We start from the raw sequence: 19265 nt of genomic DNA, 5'->3' as shown, positions 1-19265 counted from the left end.
GGGTCCAAGATGGCGGACAAGTCGACTTCCACTAGACCTTGAGCCTCAGTATACACTCACTGTAACACATCAGCAAGCTAAATGACACACCCACAGGCGCCATGACAGTTCCAAGACCGACCACAAGGATTAAAAAGTGGGCGGTGGCCCAATTCCTGGAAATCCCTTCCCCTTCCTGAAATACCTGGAATACTCCTCCCACTCATTAGCCTATGAAATTACCCACCCCTATAAAAACTGACAACCCCATACCCTGGTGCCTTTCTCACCTTCTGAGATGGCCCACACTCTGTCTGTGGAGTGTTTCCCTCTAAATAAACCCACTTCTTACCTATCACTTTGTCTCTCACTGAATTCTTTCTGCGATGAGACATCAAGAACCTGAATTTCATTAAGTCCTGAAACCAGTGTGTAATCTCAGTTGGAAGACTGTGGATTCTGGCCGGGTTCGGGTCCCAGCCGCATGAGTTCAAGTCCCAATCTGGGTTTAGGCTGGGTTTGAGTCCCAGCACGTGGGTTCAAGTCTCAATCTGAGGTGCACAGTTTCAGATCCACGAGTTTAAAACTGTTTTCACAGTAATTCTCAGACATTATTTGCCCTGTTCACTCTTTTTCTCTCACCAAGGGTCCAGCACAGTTTTCCAGAGGCTACATAACATATGATGACATGTGACTATATCACTGTCCTCACAGCTAATGGAATGCGTGCTTGTGTATTCCTGTGACTTAAAATTTTCTCAGTAATTTTTAATATATTAAATATCAATAGACAAAACCCATAAAATGAAAGTTCTTTGGGGTTTCAATAATTTTTATAACTTATAAAGGGGTCCTGAGATCAAAAACTCTGAAAATCACTGCCATATACTTTGAAAACTTAGGAACAGAATATTCTAACCTGTTTAACATATTTCAAACACAAGGTTTCTGTGGGTTTTAAGTCATGTCAAAAACACATAAACATGCCATCTTTCCACTATTTTGTAAAGAAAACTAACATCAAGGAAAAGGGGAATTTACTGACATAGACAAATAATGATAAGACAAGGCAGTAGATAACATTTAATCAGAATAACATAAGTTGTGCAGAAGTTCACAGGGAAGGAACTCCTGTCAACCAGGATGACCAGGCGGAACCTAAAGGAGAACAAATTGGAATTAAAGCCCCATTATCATCTTTACAAACATTTCAGAAGAAGACTGAGGAGGAGCAAAATTTCAGGGGGACACAGTCAACAACGATGATGACACGCTGAAGGAGAAGTGCATACATTTTAGCAGCCCAAGCAGTGAGCACATTATAACATCAGTGACAAGAGTGTATGCACACGTGCATGTGTCACTTCTGGGTGAGGGCTGGGAACGGCTGAATGACCATATATAATTTGTTGACATTTAAAGAATGTTTAAATTGGTATGATATTCATAACAACCAACTCTTCCCTTCTTGATCTCAGGATAATTCTCTCATGCCCAACCCGCCCAGACCATCATCACTGTTGCGCAGTGGTTAAGAATCTGCCTGCCAATGCAGGGGACACGGGTTCAAGCCCTGGTCCGGGAAGATCCCACATGCCGCGGAGCAACTAAGCCCGTGCGCCACAACTACTGAGCCTGCACTCTAGAGCCCGCAAGCCACAACTACTGAGCCCACGTGTCACAACTACTGAAGCCCGCGCACCTAGAGCCTGTGCTCTGCAACAAGAGAAGCCACCACAATGAGAAGCCCACGCACCGCAACGAAGAGTAGCCCCCGCTCACCACAACTAGAGAAAGCCCACGCACAGCAACAAAGACCCAACACAGCCAAAAATAAAAAAATAAATTAAAAAAAAGGATGTATAAATAAAACCACAGTGTTGGCAGATGATTTTAGGCTAACGATCACCTATTGTGAACCAGGGAATATACTAAGCATTAAGAATCTTAAAACTGGGACTTCCCTGGTGGTCCAGTGAAAAAATCCACCTTCCAATGCAGGGGACATGGGTTCGATCCCTGGTCAGGGAACTAAGATCCCACGTGCCGTGGAGCAACTAAGCCCGAGCCCATGCACCACAACTACAGAGCCCACGCACTCTGGAGCCCGCACGCCACAACAAAAGATCCCAGCATGCTGCAACTAAGACCCGACGCAGCCAAAAATTACTTACTTACTTAATTAATTAATTTTTAAAAATCTTAAAACTATTATTTTTATGATAAGAGGCCCCTTATGTATCTAATAGTACAGGAGCAGGCTTTTTACATCTATTTGCTCAAATTCTCAGAACCTTGCAAGGTAGGTATTTTTATCCCCATTTTACCAATTTGAAAACTGAGAGTACACAAGAGGTTCTGAAGCCTGCCCAAGGCCACACCTTAGAAACTGGTGAAGCCATGATGGAAATCTTGGTCTGCTGACTCTCCTCTACCCCCAGGCAGGACATGGACACACCCTTCCTATTACTGCAGTAGCCTAAATGGTAACCTTCCCTCCAGCCTCACCTCATTCTAAGCTCTCTTCATCCATAATATTTTATGACCCTGTAGCAGACATGGCACTACGGTTGCAAACCTCAGAACTTCCCATGTCAGGGAAACAGGACATTCACTCCTCTGCTGCCTCCACACACACTGATCTCCCTAAAAGGCAAAGCTGATAAAGTCATTTCCTACCTTTAAACCCTTCAGTGGTTCCTCCTCATCATCACAATAAACTCCTGAACTCACAAGCCTTCAGTCTAACTTCTGCAGCCTCCACACACTCCCCAAACATACCCTATTCTCCTGCCTTTCAAGCATCTTCAGGATGCAGCCACACTCTCTTGTGTTTCTAGGCCATTACACACATTGTTTCCTGCCTGAAAAGCCTTTTAAACCCACATCTACCCAGCTACTAACTAGTGATCCAAGACTTAGGTAGGTGTGAGCTTCTCTGGAAAACCATTATTTACATTCCCTGTGTGACATCAGATTCTCTTTTTAGGAGATCCCACAGGACCCTCAAACATAGCCCGTTACAATGTATTCTAACTGCCAGTTCACTGGTTTCTGGTCCTACCAGACTAAAGGCTCTTTGAGGCCCGGGATATGCCTTTTGTATTTGTAATGCCATAACCCAGCACAGAGGTTAGCAGAGAGCTCATGCTCAATAGCTACTTGTGGGATGACTAGAGGGCCTAGTACAGTGGAAGACCCAGACACATATACAACCAAGCAAAATAAAATAGGATAAATGTGAAAATAAAAAAGGTGTGACAGGATGCCAAGCAAGTGGAAAAAGGTAGGAAAATCTGGGGAAATCCTGAGATTTCCTTACCTGATTTCTCAAAGTTTCTTCAAATCCTGATGCTGCTGCTATAATCATAATCATCAGTCCTTACGTTGAACTAGGTACTGGGCAAAGCACTTTACATAAAGTGAACTCATAACCACCCTATGCATTTCACTGATGATGCAACTCGGACTCCAGAATCAGACACTTGCTCAATGTTAGACAATCAATGGCAGAAGCAAGATTTCAACCCAGTTTTCACTTTCTTTGTTAAAAGTGAAATCTCCTCCCCAAACGCCAAAGTTTTACAGCCTCAATTAAACCCAATTAAACCAGTAAGGTTGAACTAGGATCCTTTTTATTTTAACCATTCAAGTGAAAATGTACCTTGAGCTATTACACACTTCCTTGCTTTTTAAATTGTGTATCTTGAATATAATTTAACTTTCTGTGGATGCCTCAGGACTATTTCTGTGTTCATCACTGAGGGTGCTGTAAAATAGTGATGCCCTCAGGAATGACTGTGCCATGACGGGAAAATCACTGATTGCCCTCGTACCAACAGCCTCGGCCTGTTACATTACAAGCATTACTGTGCTTGTAATGGAGTTCTGACTTCCCAATCCACCCTCATTCCATGCCTAGTTAGAGCTGTTATTTCTTGCTACTGTCAATGTGTTTCTCTCTAGTAGCCCATCTGATTTCGCTACCTCTAATCTTCCATGGGCCGTGATACTCAAAGAAGACGTAGCAGTCATTACTGCTGTTCAACAGTTACTTCTGGCTCTTTGCTTTCCAGGCACATGCTAAGACAGCAATTCCTTGCTCTTCTTTAAAGTTAGGCATGGCCACATGACTTGCTTTAGCCAATGATATGGAAATGAAAGTGACAGGTGCCACTTCAGGATGGAAACTTGAAAGTCCAGTGTCCCTTGATCACCATCTTCCACTCCATCAAAATGATCATGGAAACACCATATTAAGATGGAGTTTCCATCAGCATGGGTCCCTGAGTGACTGAGAGGAGGAGAGTTACCTGTGCATCATGCTGGACATGTGGCATGAATGTCCACTTTTGTTCTGTTAAGCCACTGAAGTCTTAAGGGTTTTTGTTAATGAAGCCTAATCCAAGCTATACAGACCAATACACCAGCTCTCTCAGTAATAAATTATCTCACATAAGTAACTTCATTTACAGATTTTATGATGGCCATTTTGTTTGCACAAAGAATTTTCTTTGCATCTATCCTGGTTCAAAGCTATGTTCAATATAAAATATATTTGCCAAGTACCTCCTATGTACAAAACACTGTGCTAGATAATGAAGAAGATGGCCCATGGCTTGAAAAAGCTTCAGTCTTAGGTTGGCAATTGGGGCAAAAAGGCAGATTCTAGTGTTATAATGGTTTAAAGGAGAAACAAGCCCCATCTAGATAGGGAGAAAAGTATAGAAAAGCTTCACAAAGAGAGTTCCAATCAAATGGCCCTGAAACATGGGTGAGAACCAACAATTAGAGACTCAAGGGGGTCATTTAGGATAGAAAAAGCAACATGAGCAAAGACAGGGAGCACGACAGCAACAAAGAGCAAACAGTTCCACAAACTTGGAAAATATAATAAAATATCAGGGAATGGCAAGAAATGAGTTTACCCATATTGCCCAGGCTAGGCTGGTCTGTGCTTAATTCAACAGACGGTAGGAAGCCATTAAAAGTCTAGGCTGGGGCTTCCCTGGTGGCGCAGTGGTTAAGAATCCACCTGCCAATGCAGGGGACACGGGTTCGAGCCCTGGTCTGGGAAGATCCCACATGCCGCGGACCAACTGGGCCCGTGCGCCACAACTACTGAGCCTGTGCTCTAGAGCCCGCGAGCTACAACTACTGAAGCCCGCGCGCCTAGAGCCCGTGCTCTGCAACGAGAAGCCACCGCAATGAGAAGCCCGCGCACCGCAACGAAGAGTAGACCCTGCTCGCTGCAACTAGAGAAAGCCCGCGCGCAGCCCGCACGTAACAACAAAGACCCAACTCAGCCAAAAAAATAAATAAAAGTCTAGGCTGGGGAATTGAGATACCTGCAAGTGATGACAGTACACAAGACAGATGGAAGGGGTGGGGGGGGAAGCTAGGGAGTTTCTGCAGTAATTCGAGGGAATGGTATCCATGGCCCCAAATCAGTGTGATGACAGTGGGAACAGAAAGAAGTTAGACATAGTGTGGAGGCAGTAGCAACAAGACCTGGCAACCAACTTAATACAAGGGGGAAAAAAAAGAAAGGCAAGAATGATTCTTGAGGTGCAGATCCTGGGTAGCTGAGAGGACCATTATTCTAAACAGCTAAGGTTACTCAGAAAAGTGACAAGGGCAAATAAAGTGCTACTGTCTATTTTTCTAATAGCTAGCTCCAGTTTCATCTGAAGTGCTACTACTTGTTTACCCTTTGCTCCACCCAGGACAAAGTTACTTCCTGATTTGATGCCATCAACCTGCCTTTTTTGTATAACCTCATCTCCCACTTTTTCTAATAAGAACCCCCTGGAACTACCCATGAGAGTTTTGGGTTCTCCCCTGCCACCTTTCCCATCCTCACTTTCTCATTTCCTCACTTCTCCTTCCTCTTCATCACCCAGGCCTACCCATTCATGGCTCAACTCAAGCCTCAGCTCTCCTGTGAAACCTTCCTCAAACACATGGATTTCTTCTTTTCTAGAATTTTCATAGACCTACTATCTTAGAATTCTAGAGACCATTTTATTAGTGATCATTTTCTTGTGTGCCCTTTATCCCCACAACCATCTCATAGGCCCATGAGAACAAGTCTCATACAATACAGGTCGTGAGGTCCCCACAGTTGCACTGCCTTGCACACAATATGTACTCGATAGACACTTTATTGATGATCCAAAGCCACTTAGTCTCTAAGAATATGCACAACTTCTTTTCTCATTAATAATTTACTTTTATTAAACTCTGATTAGACATTTAGACATGTGAAATAGGGAGATTCATCACTTAATACTTCAAAATATCCTTGAGTTAAGAATCTTTAATCTTAGGAGCTGCTATTGCCTTAAGAGATTATTTGAAAATACTATTTCGGTCATAAATTTTTGTGACAGCTTCCTTTTAATCCTTTTGACTTGAAGGTATACCCAACAGTTAAATGATCATCACTCGAAGGTGATTCTGACTTAGAAATAACCTAATTTTCCATGAGGTCTATTTATTTTCTTGAAACCAGTAAGTGCTTTTTTTCTACCTTCCTGTTCAACTAGCTATAGTATAGTTAATTCAAAGTGTATCCATAGAAAAGTCTGTAAGCTTTTGTTGTTTTTTTTTGTTTTGTTTTGTTTTTGTTTTAACAAAATAACAGCTGCCTTCATTGGTCCCGCTCTCAATTAATTGCACTGAGTCAGTTCACACGTTTCTCTCCTTCCTCCTATGTGCGGGAAACACAAACATAAGTGAGGTCTATTAAGGAATCATAAAAACGAGCACTGTTGCAAAAAGGAACTCAAAATGTTCGTGGGAGGCTATCCTAATCAAACCTGCTCTCATCACTAAGTCATTTCCTCCTGCAAACAAAATCACAGGGCAAACAATGGGGAGAAGTGCCAGAGAAAAGGAAGCAAGAGGCGTACTTTGTCAGTAAAATAGACCTCAGTCCCCGGAACATCTGGCGGTTGGTAGAGCAATAAGCAATGACAGCCACTATCCGTACGCTGATTCTCACTCAGGTTTTCCACTTTTCCTCCCTCTTCCCATAGCGAAGGCCCGCCTGACCAGGTCCTTCCTCTGCGCCAAGGTGCGCAGCGCTGCGGGGTCTCGCGCGCAGATGACCTCAGACTGCTCGGCCCGGGTCCAGCCGTCCTCTCCCCCGAGGCCTGGCAGCCCCTACCCAGGCGAGGTCTCCCAGGGACCGGACTCCCGGCCCGAGCCCCCAGTCCGAGCCAGACTTCGTTATTCGGAGACTGCTGGGCCGCGCCCGACCCTTCCTTCCCCAGCACCAGCACGCGCGGGCTCCGCACCCCACCAACCCGGCGACCGCGAGCGGCGGGGGAGGGGAGGGGCGGCGGCGACCGTTAGCCGTGGTGACTGCCCGCCCCGACGCGCGCAGGACCGGTCCTTACCGCAGCGGAGAGGGAGGCAGGGGGGAGGCGGTGCCCGGCCCGATGCTGCCGGGAAGGCGGGGGCGACGACGAATGCGGCGGCGGCAGCCGCGGGGGACCCCGGCGGGCGCCCAAGTAGCGGTGGGCCGCCTGGGCGCCGCCATAGTGGGGACGCAGCGGCGGGCGGAGCGCGCGGCCGCGACCCCGACCCGTGGACGACGGGACCACCAATCCCACTCTCCGCCTCAGCGCCCTCACCGGGGGTTGGGCATCCGCGGCCAATCGGCGCGCGGGAGCCGGGCGGGGCGCCGGGCTGACCAATGCGGGGCTGCACTGCAGGCAGAGAGCGGGCGCAAGCCCAAAGCGGCCTACTAGACACTGGACCCCCGAGTTTTTTGGCCCGTCCGCATCGCGCGCCTGCCGGGACTCGGGCTGCTGGCGGTTCAGGGCGTGGGTCCAGCGGGCCCGGCCTGCTGGCTCCGCGCCGACGCCCACCCCTCGGCTCCCCGGAGCCTATCCGCCGCCTTGAGGAATCCTCCCCCGGCTTCACGCCCCGCAGGGCGCGCGTCTGGGATGCGGACCTCTGACGGCCGCAGGGCTTGCTGTCCACCGAGATGATCCCTCAAGAGCCTGTTTCCTCGGCCGTGCGAGGGACGGGGGTACACGGTCATTCCACACCGAGGGACGCAGGCATCCGCCTGGAACCAGGCTGAGACCCAAGGCTGTGGACCTCCACGGGCTGGGCGACCCTGCTCAATCCTGTGGAGTTGGGTGGACAGCGGTCGCTGGCTGCCCTTATTACTACTTTAGAGCCTCTTTTTATTCCGGGCACAGGACCACTCCGCCCCATCTCGTCTACCCTTTTCAGCTCCGGAGGTCCCAGCTTTTCTCCCACCCTACTGGGGCACAATTTAAAACGTAATTCCCCCGAGGGGAGTTACGGAAGAGAGGAGGAACTGTCCGGCTGTGATCCTTGGTTGCCCACCCAAAGACGCTGCCTCACCAAAGGAGGGCAATTTGCCCCCACCAAAAGGCTTCTGAGGGGAGCCTGCCTAAGCTGGTGCACGCTTCCCTGGAGTCAGTCAGTCCACTGAGGCCTGGGCCTGACTGCAGGCAGGAGGGCCTGTTCCATGGGACTTGAGACTCTCATCACCTCTTTAAACTTCAGTTTCCCAGGGGGTTATTACATTTGACCAAAACAAAACGTTAAAGTTTCTAGAAAAATAGTCAGCTGTTGAGCAAGAACTCTGTTGGGGTTACAGAAGGGACTACCCTGCCTGTCCTTCAGCAGGGCTGGGGATGGTAGGGTCAGTGAAAGGTAGGGAGGTCTGGGACCCTGCCAAGTCTGGGGAAGTGTTTCTTCCCTCCAAAGATGTATGCTCCCAGGGCTTGCCAATCCATTAAGGCCTGGCTCTGTCCACGCTCACCTGGGAATCCTTGGGTGCTGGACAAAAAATTCAACCTCCCTTTCTTGGCCCCAGGAGGGAACTGGCATAGAAAAGTATCTTTGAGACCTGCTGCTCCTCCCTTCCCCCACAATCAGACACCAGAGGTGGCAGCCACCTCCCAAGCCCCAGGACACAAAGAAGCATTGAGTTGCTGAGCTGACCCAAGATTCTCCCGCACCTGGCAGGAGCCAAGAAATAGGACCTAGTGCCTGGCTGTCCAAGACCAGCTGAACAGCTCTGCTGTGCCCAGTTCACTGCCCCCCCACCCCCCGCTGCTGCTGCTGCTCTAACCTTGTCCACCTGGACCTCAGGAACCCAATGGGGGTCAAAGGGACCGGGTCTTCCTCCGGGGAAGCGTCTCACCAACTACAGGCAACTCAGAACAGCTTCAGGACCTAAGGGAAGCATGCACGGGGTTGGGGGAAGGGGTTGTCAATCCCTTGCTTTTCAAGCACCTAAAATGTACTGCCTTCTTTCAAGCTGGTTCTACAATTTTTATGGAACAGACACTGGCATAAACTTACACCTGCTCAATGAAGTTAACAAGTGGGGTCGAGATGAGAGAGATCAAACTCAGTTCTACAAGTTGTGGAAGTGGTCTGGTCCTTCATCTATTACCTCTTCCTTCCCATCTCTAGGGCCAGAGAAGCAAAAGTAGGTACTCACGGCCAGAGGTGCCTCTACTTCCCAGGTCCCACCATACAGAGCCACAGGACCAGAACTTGACAAGGAGCCCATCTCTTTAGGAGGGCTTCCTAGATCCTGCCTTACTGAGTCTTCTTAAAATGCATGGCCCTGCTCCAGAGCCTATGACTCTAGATACACTCCCGGCCTGACCCTGGGCCACTCAGGCTCCTTGGGGCAGACACAGCCAATCCTCTGCTCAACACATTTTATTGCTAAGGACAAGGTGATGCACCGGTTTTCAAAATAATTTGGTTTATAGCGTTCATACGTAACAAAAAAAGGGGAAGTATTATAAATCTGATTCTTGTATACATACGGTATAAGTGTGAATCCCTCCAACCCTGGGCCCAGGCAAACAAATTCATAAGGAGCAAAAACCTGTTTAACCCCTTCAGTGTTGCCCTCCAGTCCCACCCCACTCCCAAATCAGCTCCCTCCCACCCCCACACCAGGGGGCATATCTAAACCCACCCCCTGGCCTCCAGTGGCCCCAGTTCACCTTAACCCTCCCAGCCCCTGCATGATTCCAATTTTCTGTTGACAGACTCACCCGCCAGGCTCTGCCTGCTTCCATCATTAGATCCCCCTTCAGAGTATTCCCCACCCACACCCTTTAATACTGTCCACAGGGGTCTGTGCCTAGAGTGATATGGGCACACACCCAGGTTACCCCTATCTTCTCCTTCAAGAGAAGGCAAAGAGGTGGCGTTAACTCCTTAGCATCTCATCACTGCAGCTTTGCCAGCACTCTCTTGAGGCAGTTCCAGAGACAAACAGATGCCACAGCCATCTCCAGCCAACCCCCAGGGGCCCTTACTCAGTTCAGCTGAGGGCAGAATTTCACATTTTTGTTGCCCTGGATAGGCAAGGAAGAAAGTAAAGGCCAGGGGCTGGCAGAAGCTGGTCCAGACCAAACATACATACACACACACACACACACACACACACACACACACACACATAAATACAAAAAGGGGGAGGGGGCAAGCACCAGCACCTCTGCCTAGTTGGTGCAGGTGATCATTAGGAAGCTAAGTCCACGGCCAGGAACAGGGCAACCAGCCCAGCCAGCCCAGTCGACCCCATTACAGACTGGGGCCCATGCAGCCACAGCGTTCCAGTGCTCAGCCCATCAGCTGGGAGATCAGCGGCTGCTGCCACGCGTCCAAGTACAGCTTGTCGTTTCATTACAGTGGAATGCGATGAGGGTGGGGTGAGAAGATGATGGGGTCGGTTATTTCACTCCTTTTCATGTTACAGTTCACTTTTAGAGACTTCAGAGTTCCAAGTGTCTGCTGTGCTGTGGAACCCCAGAGTGCTTTCGCCTTGGCGGCTGGGACTCTCCTGGCCGCTGGAAGCACCTACTCCATGATGGCCCGGTATAGTGCAGGCTCAATGTAATCTTCCCGGTATCTTGAGTTGATAACGCGTTGCCGTTTCTTTTCCTGCTTAACTTCCTTCTCTGTGAAAATCTCATTGAAGCGCATGTCTGAGGCTACTGACTACAGAAGAATAGGCAAGCCAAATGAGTACTTTATGGCCAACCACCCCGAAGAAAAAAAACAAAGGGACACATCCTTGCTTTGTTCCCTCCCTCCCAGAGGGGAACCAAGGGCACACAGAAAGCACACACTCACCAGTCTAGACTTGACTCTCTTGGGAAGCTCTTCATCCAGCGTGTACACGTCATCTCTCTTAACCACAAGCTGTGAGCCATCCTCAAACTCCACCTACCAAGGAAACAAAGGCCTTTAGCTAAGATATCCCTGACTCTCTCCCTGGTCCATCACGCACAGGGGCCATTTCCTGCAGTCACAGGAAGGGTTAATTAAGAACACTGAAGTAAGGCCTGCCATGTTTGAAGCCATACCTGGCAGACTGGACACAGGGCAGCCCCTAGCTCTGAAAAGGGTTGTCACTGATCCCTTGGCTCAGCAGTCCCCAACCCCCGGGCCGCAGGCTGATGCCAGTCCCTGGCCTGTTAGGAACCGGGCCGCACAGCAGGAGGTGAGCGGTGGGCGAGCGAGCGAAGCTTCATCTACCACTCGCGTTACCGCCTGAAACACGCCCACCCCCATCCCCGTCCATGGAAAACTGTCTTCCACGAAACCGGTGTCCCTGGTGCCAAAAAGGCTGGGGACCACTGCCTTAGCTCTCCCAAGAGCAAAGACTTCCTCTTGCTCAAGAGGAAACACTGAATTAATCAGGCCCCCTCCCCCATCCCCAACAAAAGCCTTTGGTTACCTGGTACATCTGGATGGGGTGAGAGGCCACAAACTTGGCTCCATAGACTTGGCCGTCTGTCCATCTCACTTGGACTACTTCCCCTTCGGCAGGAGGACCCAACTGGAGACAGTCCTGACTCTGAGGGAACATTAAGGGTGAAAGGAAGGTCCACCTGAGAGACCTGCTAAGTCCAAGTCCACCCCGTTATCTCTGCTGGCTGCTGCTGCTTCTAGGTGGCAGAAAAAAGCAGCCATAATAAACTTAATAAATGTAAAAGACATGTGCCATGATCAAGAGTCCTTCTCATGTTCCTTCAACTGTCTCTCTAAGGGACAAGGGGACAGGGCTCTACCAGGAAGAAATACTCAAACTTTACTCAACTATTTTAAGAAAAGGGTTCTTAGGACTTCCCTGGTGGTGCAGTGGTCAAGAATCCGCCTGCCAATGCAGGGGACACAGGTTCGAGCCCTGGTCCGGGAAGATCCCACATGCCGTGGAGCAACTAAGCCCGTGCGCCACAACTACTGAGCCTGCGCTCTAGAGCTCATGAGCCACAACTACTGAGCTCACGTGCCACAACTACTGAAGCCCACGCACCTAGAGCCCGTGCTCCGCAACAAGAGAAGCCACCGCAATGAGAAGCCCGCGCACCACAACGAAGAGTAGCCCCTGCTCACCGCAACTAGAGAAAGCCCGCGCGCAGCAACAAAGACCCAACGCAGCCAAAAATAAATAAATAAATGCAAACAAATAAATTTTTTAAGAAAAGGAAAGAAAAGGGTTCTTAACCTTTTTTTTTGAAGGAAAGGTAATAAAAGACCACCTACCACGGGACTTGGCAAAAAACTTTAGGACTTTTACTCCCTGCAGACGGGGGAACCCTAAGGATGGGTGGAGTCCTTGCTGCATTCCCAGCAGAGGGCTTGGTATATAGTGGGAGGTCAGTGTATGAACATGTTCATGGCAGCCGAATGAAAGGTCTGATGGGTAGACCTGGGAGAAGGTCCTTGCAGACATGGCCCAAAAAAGTACATGCTGGAGCAGAAGTAGGGCAGAGAGTCTAAAATGCTGTGATATTCCAACTGCTCCTACCAATTCCACTACATGACAAGAGTTAGGAAGGTTCTACACGCCAATTCACTTACTGAATAGAAATGGCTCTATACTGTATTGCCAACTCATTACTGACAGGTACTCAGCAACTATATCGTGTATGAATTCAACAACTAAGTAGAAAGTACTGCCCCCAAAAGAATCTGAAGTGGAAGTTTTAACTAGCCAAATATGTGATCTTTGATAAATCACTTAAGTTCTCGGCTATTCAGTTTTACTATAATAGCAGTTCTCAAAGTATGGTCTGCAGATCTTAGCGGGGGTTCCTGAGCCACTTGCAGGGAACTTGTGAGAGCACGATGGTTTTCACAATAATATTAAAACATTAGCCTCTTTCGCTGCGCAGACATTTCCGGTGATGGTATAACACCTAACACAGGTGCAACTGCTGGCACCTCAGCACAAATTGAGGCAATGGCCCTAAGCGCTACTACTTGTTACTGCATTCTTAACCACTGTGTACTCATGATTTAGGAGCAAAAGAAAAAAACCTGGTTTCACATAACAACGTCCCTTGATGAAGCAGAAAAAATTTTTGTGTTAAACCTCAATCTTTGAGTACATGTGTTAAGTACTCAAAAGACACTTCTGCTACACGCTGAAGCATGATGGTTATCTTGAGGAAACGCATGCTGTAACTGTTTGAGTTGTAAAAAGTAACTGCTTTTTTCATGAAACACCAGCTTTATTTGAAAAAAATGACTGACAGACAAACTGTGGTTATTCAGACTTGGGTACTGGCAGACATCTTGAAAATGAATGAAGTGAGCCTGTCACTTCGAGGAAAATGGACTGACAGTATACTGCCAATGATAACACCTAAGCTTTCAAGCACAAATTACAATTTCAGAAAAGTTGTGTCACCACCATGAGCTTGAAGCTCCCTAAAATTTAAAGATTTTTCTGAGCTTAGTGCTACAAATGAAAGTGATTTTTTTGGAATTGTCTAATAAAATTTAACAACATCTGGAAGATCTGCATAGCCCATTGCACCAATATGGATGATGGTGCAAAATCACGCATGAGTGAAAGAGCCATTCTCAGTGCAAGACAGACCAAAGAACGTTAATGTAAGAAGGTGTGTTCACCAAGCTGCCTTCAGAGTCTACACTGCAGCTAACTTTTAAGAAACTACCACTCGTTGAGGTTTGGTGTAGTATCAAAGCAGGATGACCACAATCATCTGAAAGGCTACTTAAATTTTACTCCTCACTTTTTCAATCGCATATCTGTGTGAGACCGAGTTTTCTTCACATACTTTAACCAAAACAATATATTGCAACAAACTGAAGATGTGATGTTAAAAAGGTTTGCAAAATTGTAGAAGAGTGGCACTCTTCTAATATTTTTTGTTTTACTTAAAATAATTTTTCGTTAAAAAATGGATTATTTCAAATCAATACACCTCAGTTTTAATTTCTAATGAGCAAATATCGATAGACATAACCCACAAAAATACAAGCTCTTTGGCATCCTCAGTAACTTCTATAAGAGTCCTGAGATCAGTGTTCTCTAAGTTAGAGATACCACCTGCTTCTCAGAGTTGGTATGAGAAATGACCGAGATACCCGAGTAAAGTACTTAGCCTAGTGTCTGGCAAACTGGAAGAGCTTAATAAAGCATAGCTAGTCTACTGCCACAAACACTACTGATACCACTTTCACTACATGGAAGTCTGCCTCACAACTAATGAATGTACTTTTAGCAACTAAGTTGCTAACGTGGTAGAGATGTGGGAAATACCTGTTGTTTAAGGAAGAAGTGGCTTCATTCCACTAGGCTGGTGCTCGGTCTAACATGAAAAGGTTGGGGTTGGGGTGGGAGTGGGGGTGGGGGGGTGGGGATGAGGACGGACGGACGGACGGACGGACGATGGACAGGGGAAACCTGAACTGAGTGCTGAGTCCAGAGCCAGGAAACCTAGGATTGAGTCCAGGCAGGGCCCCCAGTGTCTCAGGTATTGATAACACAAGCAGGCCAGGGGTATCTCCAAGCAGTTTCTATTCAGCCCCCAAAGGCATCAACTGTAAAGAACCAAAAGCAAATTCCATAAATCTACTAAGAGGGCATGGTAAAAAAGAGATAATTGGCTAATTCTCCTAAAATCACACAGTTACTAAGCAGTGAAGCTGGTACTGGCACATTGGACTGATTCCAAAGCCTGGGCTCTTCTTCCACTGCACCAGAACACCTTCAAGGGTAGTTTAGACTAAAATACAAGCATGGTTCAAAGAACTGCAAAAAACACCAATTCCTACAAGCTTCTAGAGGAAGCAGGGTACCCTAGAGGCACACAATATTCTTTGTACAGAAAGACCAGTACAAACACTTCTTTCTGTTTGGGGGCCGAATGATGGGACCATGGGCCTGGATAGAAAAGGCAGGCAGGCCCACAGCCGGTCTGCCAGTCAGACCAAGAAACTCCCCCCGCCCCAAAATGCCCATGAAGCTCCTTGCAGACATTACCACTATGTCCTCGGGATAGAGATTGTCGCTGAAGGAGCCGTCATCAAAGTTGACTTCATAGAAGGTCTCCGTGGTGAGCCTTACCACCTCACACTGGTAGAAGCGCCCATTCTTGTGCTTGCTAATGACCTTCTGGCCCGCAGTGATGCTCTGCAAGGCCCCCTTGGCACGCTGGAAAAAACAGAGGCTTGGGTTATGCCCACACTGAGCGGACAGGCCTAGCAAATGGGAACCAAGATCAGTTGGCTCCTCTTTACCAGGGAAAGATAAGCGTGAGAATGGAAAAGTAAAAAGGAGTAGGAGATGGGAGCTGAAACAGGTCTTTCCAGATGTCCACACCCCAGCCAGGACACGGAAGAACCTAGTGTCATATTTTCCCCATAAATATAGCTCGTCCCTCATTCCCAGTCCACAACTGGTCCTTTACCATCCTGTCTCACCACAAACTCCCAAAACAGACTCTTGTGACTTCCCTACTGTTTCGAGGAGCTGACCAAACAGCACCTACTAATTCACATAGTTCAGACATACATCAAAGTGGACGTTCAACAGGTGATCTGAGGCCCAGGGTCCCCACACAATGCTCCACACAGGTCTTTGCACCAGCTCTACCCTCAAGGCCAGGGCACAAAGACTGAGGTTCCCTGGATGTCCTCAGCTGCATACTATACACAGCTCCACAGCTCTGCCATCTCTGGGGCCCTCACATCACCCTTCTTCTCATTCTGAACTTGTCCTTGATGCAAATGAAATCACAGAGCATCTGGTGGTCTTGTGTCCAACCGCCCCTCCCCAGGCTGCCCAAGCTCTGTGCTCCAGCCATGCTGACCTCCCTTCTGTCCTCTGAGCATGCATGCCAAGCGTGTTCCCACCTCAGGGTCTTTGTGCCTCTGTTCCCTCTACCAGAAAGGCTCTTCCACAGTTATCTGCACACTGGCTCCCTCACATCCAAGTGTCCACTTATGGACAACCTTACCACCTCTCCTCCTCCATTCCCGTATACAGCTTTACTCTTATGCCGGCACTTCTCGCCGTTTGATACACTGTACGTTTACTTGTTTCTACGTGTCTTTCAACTACACTAAATGCAGCAGGAGGGCAGGCACTGTTGTCTTGTTCACCAGCATGTTCCGAGCACCTAAAACTGTGCCTGACATGTAGCAGATGCCCAGTAAGTATGTGAAGAATGAATCAGTGAAAGAAATACTCAACAGTACCCTGTTTCCTCATAGCACCAGCCATCTACAGCTGCCAATGTGAGGGCATGGGGGGCTAATGATCATCACCAAATCACTCTCCTGTTCCAACACAAAGCTCCTACCTCCTTACCACAGCCAGGACTCAATGGTACCTCAAGCTTTTATTCCTCATTCCCATATCGACTAGTTTTCCCTCTTCCTAAGCTCCTAACCCACCTCCGCCCACCTCTTGTGCTCAGTAGAACATCTTTAATGAAAAAGGGGAATCCAGTCAGCCAACAGGGCCCTTTCCTTGGGGGAGGACAGTCTGTCCTCTGGGCTGGTGCTCTACTGTGTCCTTCCTTTTATGATTGTTTTCACCACACTGTTGACAAGCCTTCATTGGCGTCTCCTCCACTGGACTGTAATTCACTGGTGGCACTCTGGCTTCTGACCTGACTACCCATGGGACCCCCAGTTTGGGGTGCACAGTGACCACACCACCAGCCCTGTCTTCCCGACAGCACGTGGCCCTCCTCAGCCTCTGCTGGCTGCGGGGCTCTCCTTCTCAGCTGCTTTCGCTGCTTCCTGCTCCACCATCTATCTGCTCCTTATACTAGGAATCTCCAGAGTCCAGTTTCTAACGGGAATTAGGTTTAATTATGCTGTTAAAGGCTGATAATACCCAAATCTTAATCCAGCTAATCTAGCTGCCTCCTGGTACCTCAATCAGAATGTTCCAGCGACCTCAGAGTCTACAGGTCTTTCCCTCATTTTTATCTCCCCCACTTTCCTCTGCAAAACAGCCCTGCCCCATCTCAGTTCCTGATCGCAGTTAACACCATATTAGCATCCCTTCCACCTTTAAGGGAGTGGCCTGAGTCATCTTGAATTCACACTCCCTCACCCCTTCTTCCTCTTCCTCTTTCTCCATCCTCTCCCCATGGCAGCCAACAAACCCCATCAGTCTACCCACTGTAGGATCCCAGCGTTGGCTGTGACCGTAAAGCTCTCCCTCTGTGTTCCCATTTCAGACCTCACTTCTCGCCTAGGCTAACTGGCCTCCCGGCCTCAAATTCTTATTCCTTCAATCTTTTCTGCAAACCACCACCAGAGTAACTGTTAAAAAAACATATAGCTCAAAATCATAATATTGGAAAAGTTCCCCTTACCTAGCGGAAGAGACGTCAAACCCCTAAGTGTGGCAGCCCAGGGCCTTAATCCTCTGGCACTGCCTGCCTTTCCAGTACCATCCCCTGCCACGTTCCCAGAACCAGTCTCACACGTTCCTTCTCCTGAGACTCGCTCATTCTGTTTCTGAAGACTTGATTGCCCTCCTGCTCACAATTCCTACTTACTGTTTAAGACCCATTTAAGCTTCACCGTTCAGAGAAGTGCAAAAATGACTACTGTATGGGGGTTAATGGTTAACTCTTCTTCCCATCAGTTCACAACATTTACAGAGCTTCTGCAATGTACCTGACACTGTGTTAAGTATAGGGACACCCAGATTAACAAGCCATGGACCCTCAAGGAGTTTATCCAGGAGGAGAGGCAAACAAGGAATCAACCCCAAGCAGTTGGTTCCACTGGATTAGGAAGCACAAAGCAGGAAGTAGAGGATGGACAGGGGCCATCTCCTAATCCCACACTCATTAGCAGTCTCCAAGAAGCACAGCGCTTGAGGAAATACTTGCTGACACAATAAATGGAGAGCCTGCAGAGAAAATGATCCTGGAAACCGTCGAGAGGACTCTAGAATGGCGCCCTCCTCACCTCCAAATTAGGGATCTTGTGCCGAAAGCAGGTAATAAAGACAACAAAAGGCCAGTCATCTGGCTGCATCATCACTCCTGCAGCCTGAGCACAGCTCACGTGGAAGGCAGTTGGGCAACGGCCATGAGAACACTGCACACAGCAGCCAGCAGTTCTTTTCCTCCGTTTCTTACAGAAGACACATTTCTACAACACAGGAGAAGCAGGCCAATGATTCTGGGAACTAGGATGGTCTCCTCTACTGTACCCGCACCCAAACGCACAGAGCCCTATGAGCAAGAGCCCACCCCCTTCCCAAAACACGAGGGTACACGCACCCTCTGTTAATCTCGTGTCCGGTCACAGGCATCCTCACTAAGTAGTTTTAACCAGAGGGGGAGAATCATAAACCATGACCAAAACTGAGGGGTAAAGGATGGCCACTGGGCCAACCAGGCGATGCCCTCCTAAACGCTATGTTCCCCTCTATCCAGAGACTCGGAAACAGGGAAAGAATGTAGGGTCACAGGCCCATCTCTTTCTGCTTACCAGTTTGAAGCGGGGCAGGGGAATTTTGCTCACATCCACTGGACTTCTTTCTGCAATGTTGACAAATCTCGCTTCCAGAATCGCCACCGCACATGAGACATGGACCCACCTGCCAAAAGGCAAAGGCCACCTCAGTCCCCCTCCAGCTCCAAGGCCCTGTGGCCTTCTCTTCTAACATGAGCCTGTCTATAGCGTTTCCTCCCTTACCCAGCGTGACCACTGGACTTCCCAGCAAGTTCCTGGGACCCAGTGAGGTAAGACCAGAAGCGTCTCCACGCTGAGGAAGTGGAAGAAGGTCCCCACCACAACGTCCCGGGTCAGTGCAGGGTCACACTTCTGACACACTCACTCACCGCCTGTTGCAACAGGAACAGAGCCACAGCTAATTGCGTGTGGCAGGTTCCAGGGAGTGAGAATAAATTAGAGAGCCCCATACACACCTCTTCTACCAGAGGACCTGGGCACTTCCTCAAAATATCTCC

General features: G+C 48.4%; 2 protein-coding genes across 8 annotated transcripts in view; both read right to left on the bottom strand.

Moving 5' to 3' along the window:
- Positions 1–7520, bottom strand: part of ST3GAL3 (ST3 beta-galactoside alpha-2,3-sialyltransferase 3) — a 239793-nt gene extending 232273 nt beyond the window's left edge. For all 4 annotated transcript variants that reach the window (XM_057557896.1, XM_057557910.1, XM_057557924.1 and 1 more), the window contains exon 1: positions 7383–7520. The gene's annotated coding sequence lies outside the window, so the exon portion shown is untranslated. The remainder of the gene's footprint in view (positions 1–7382) is intronic.
- KDM4A (lysine demethylase 4A) overlaps positions 1000–19265 on the bottom strand; it is a 50610-nt gene continuing 32344 nt past the window's right edge. For all 4 annotated transcript variants that reach the window (XM_007164604.2, XM_007164606.2, XM_007164605.2 and 1 more), the window contains 7 exons: positions 18784–18892; positions 18256–18441; positions 15302–15472; positions 11741–11860; positions 11134–11226; positions 7383–10998; positions 1000–6691 (listed from right to left, as the gene is read on the bottom strand). In XM_007164604.2, the coding sequence (XP_007164666.1) occupies positions 10858–10998; positions 11134–11226; positions 11741–11860; positions 15302–15472; positions 18256–18441; positions 18784–18892 (820 nt within the window). In that variant the 3' untranslated portion in view covers positions 1000–6691; positions 7383–10857. The remainder of the gene's footprint in view (positions 6692–7382; positions 10999–11133; positions 11227–11740; positions 11861–15301; positions 15473–18255; positions 18442–18783; positions 18893–19265) is intronic.

The sequence above is a fragment of the Balaenoptera acutorostrata genome, chromosome 1, assembly GCF_949987535.1.
Source record: "Balaenoptera acutorostrata chromosome 1, mBalAcu1.1, whole genome shotgun sequence".
Taxonomy (NCBI): Eukaryota; Metazoa; Chordata; class Mammalia; order Artiodactyla; family Balaenopteridae; genus Balaenoptera; species Balaenoptera acutorostrata.
This window is presented reverse-complemented; position numbering and strand designations above follow the sequence as displayed.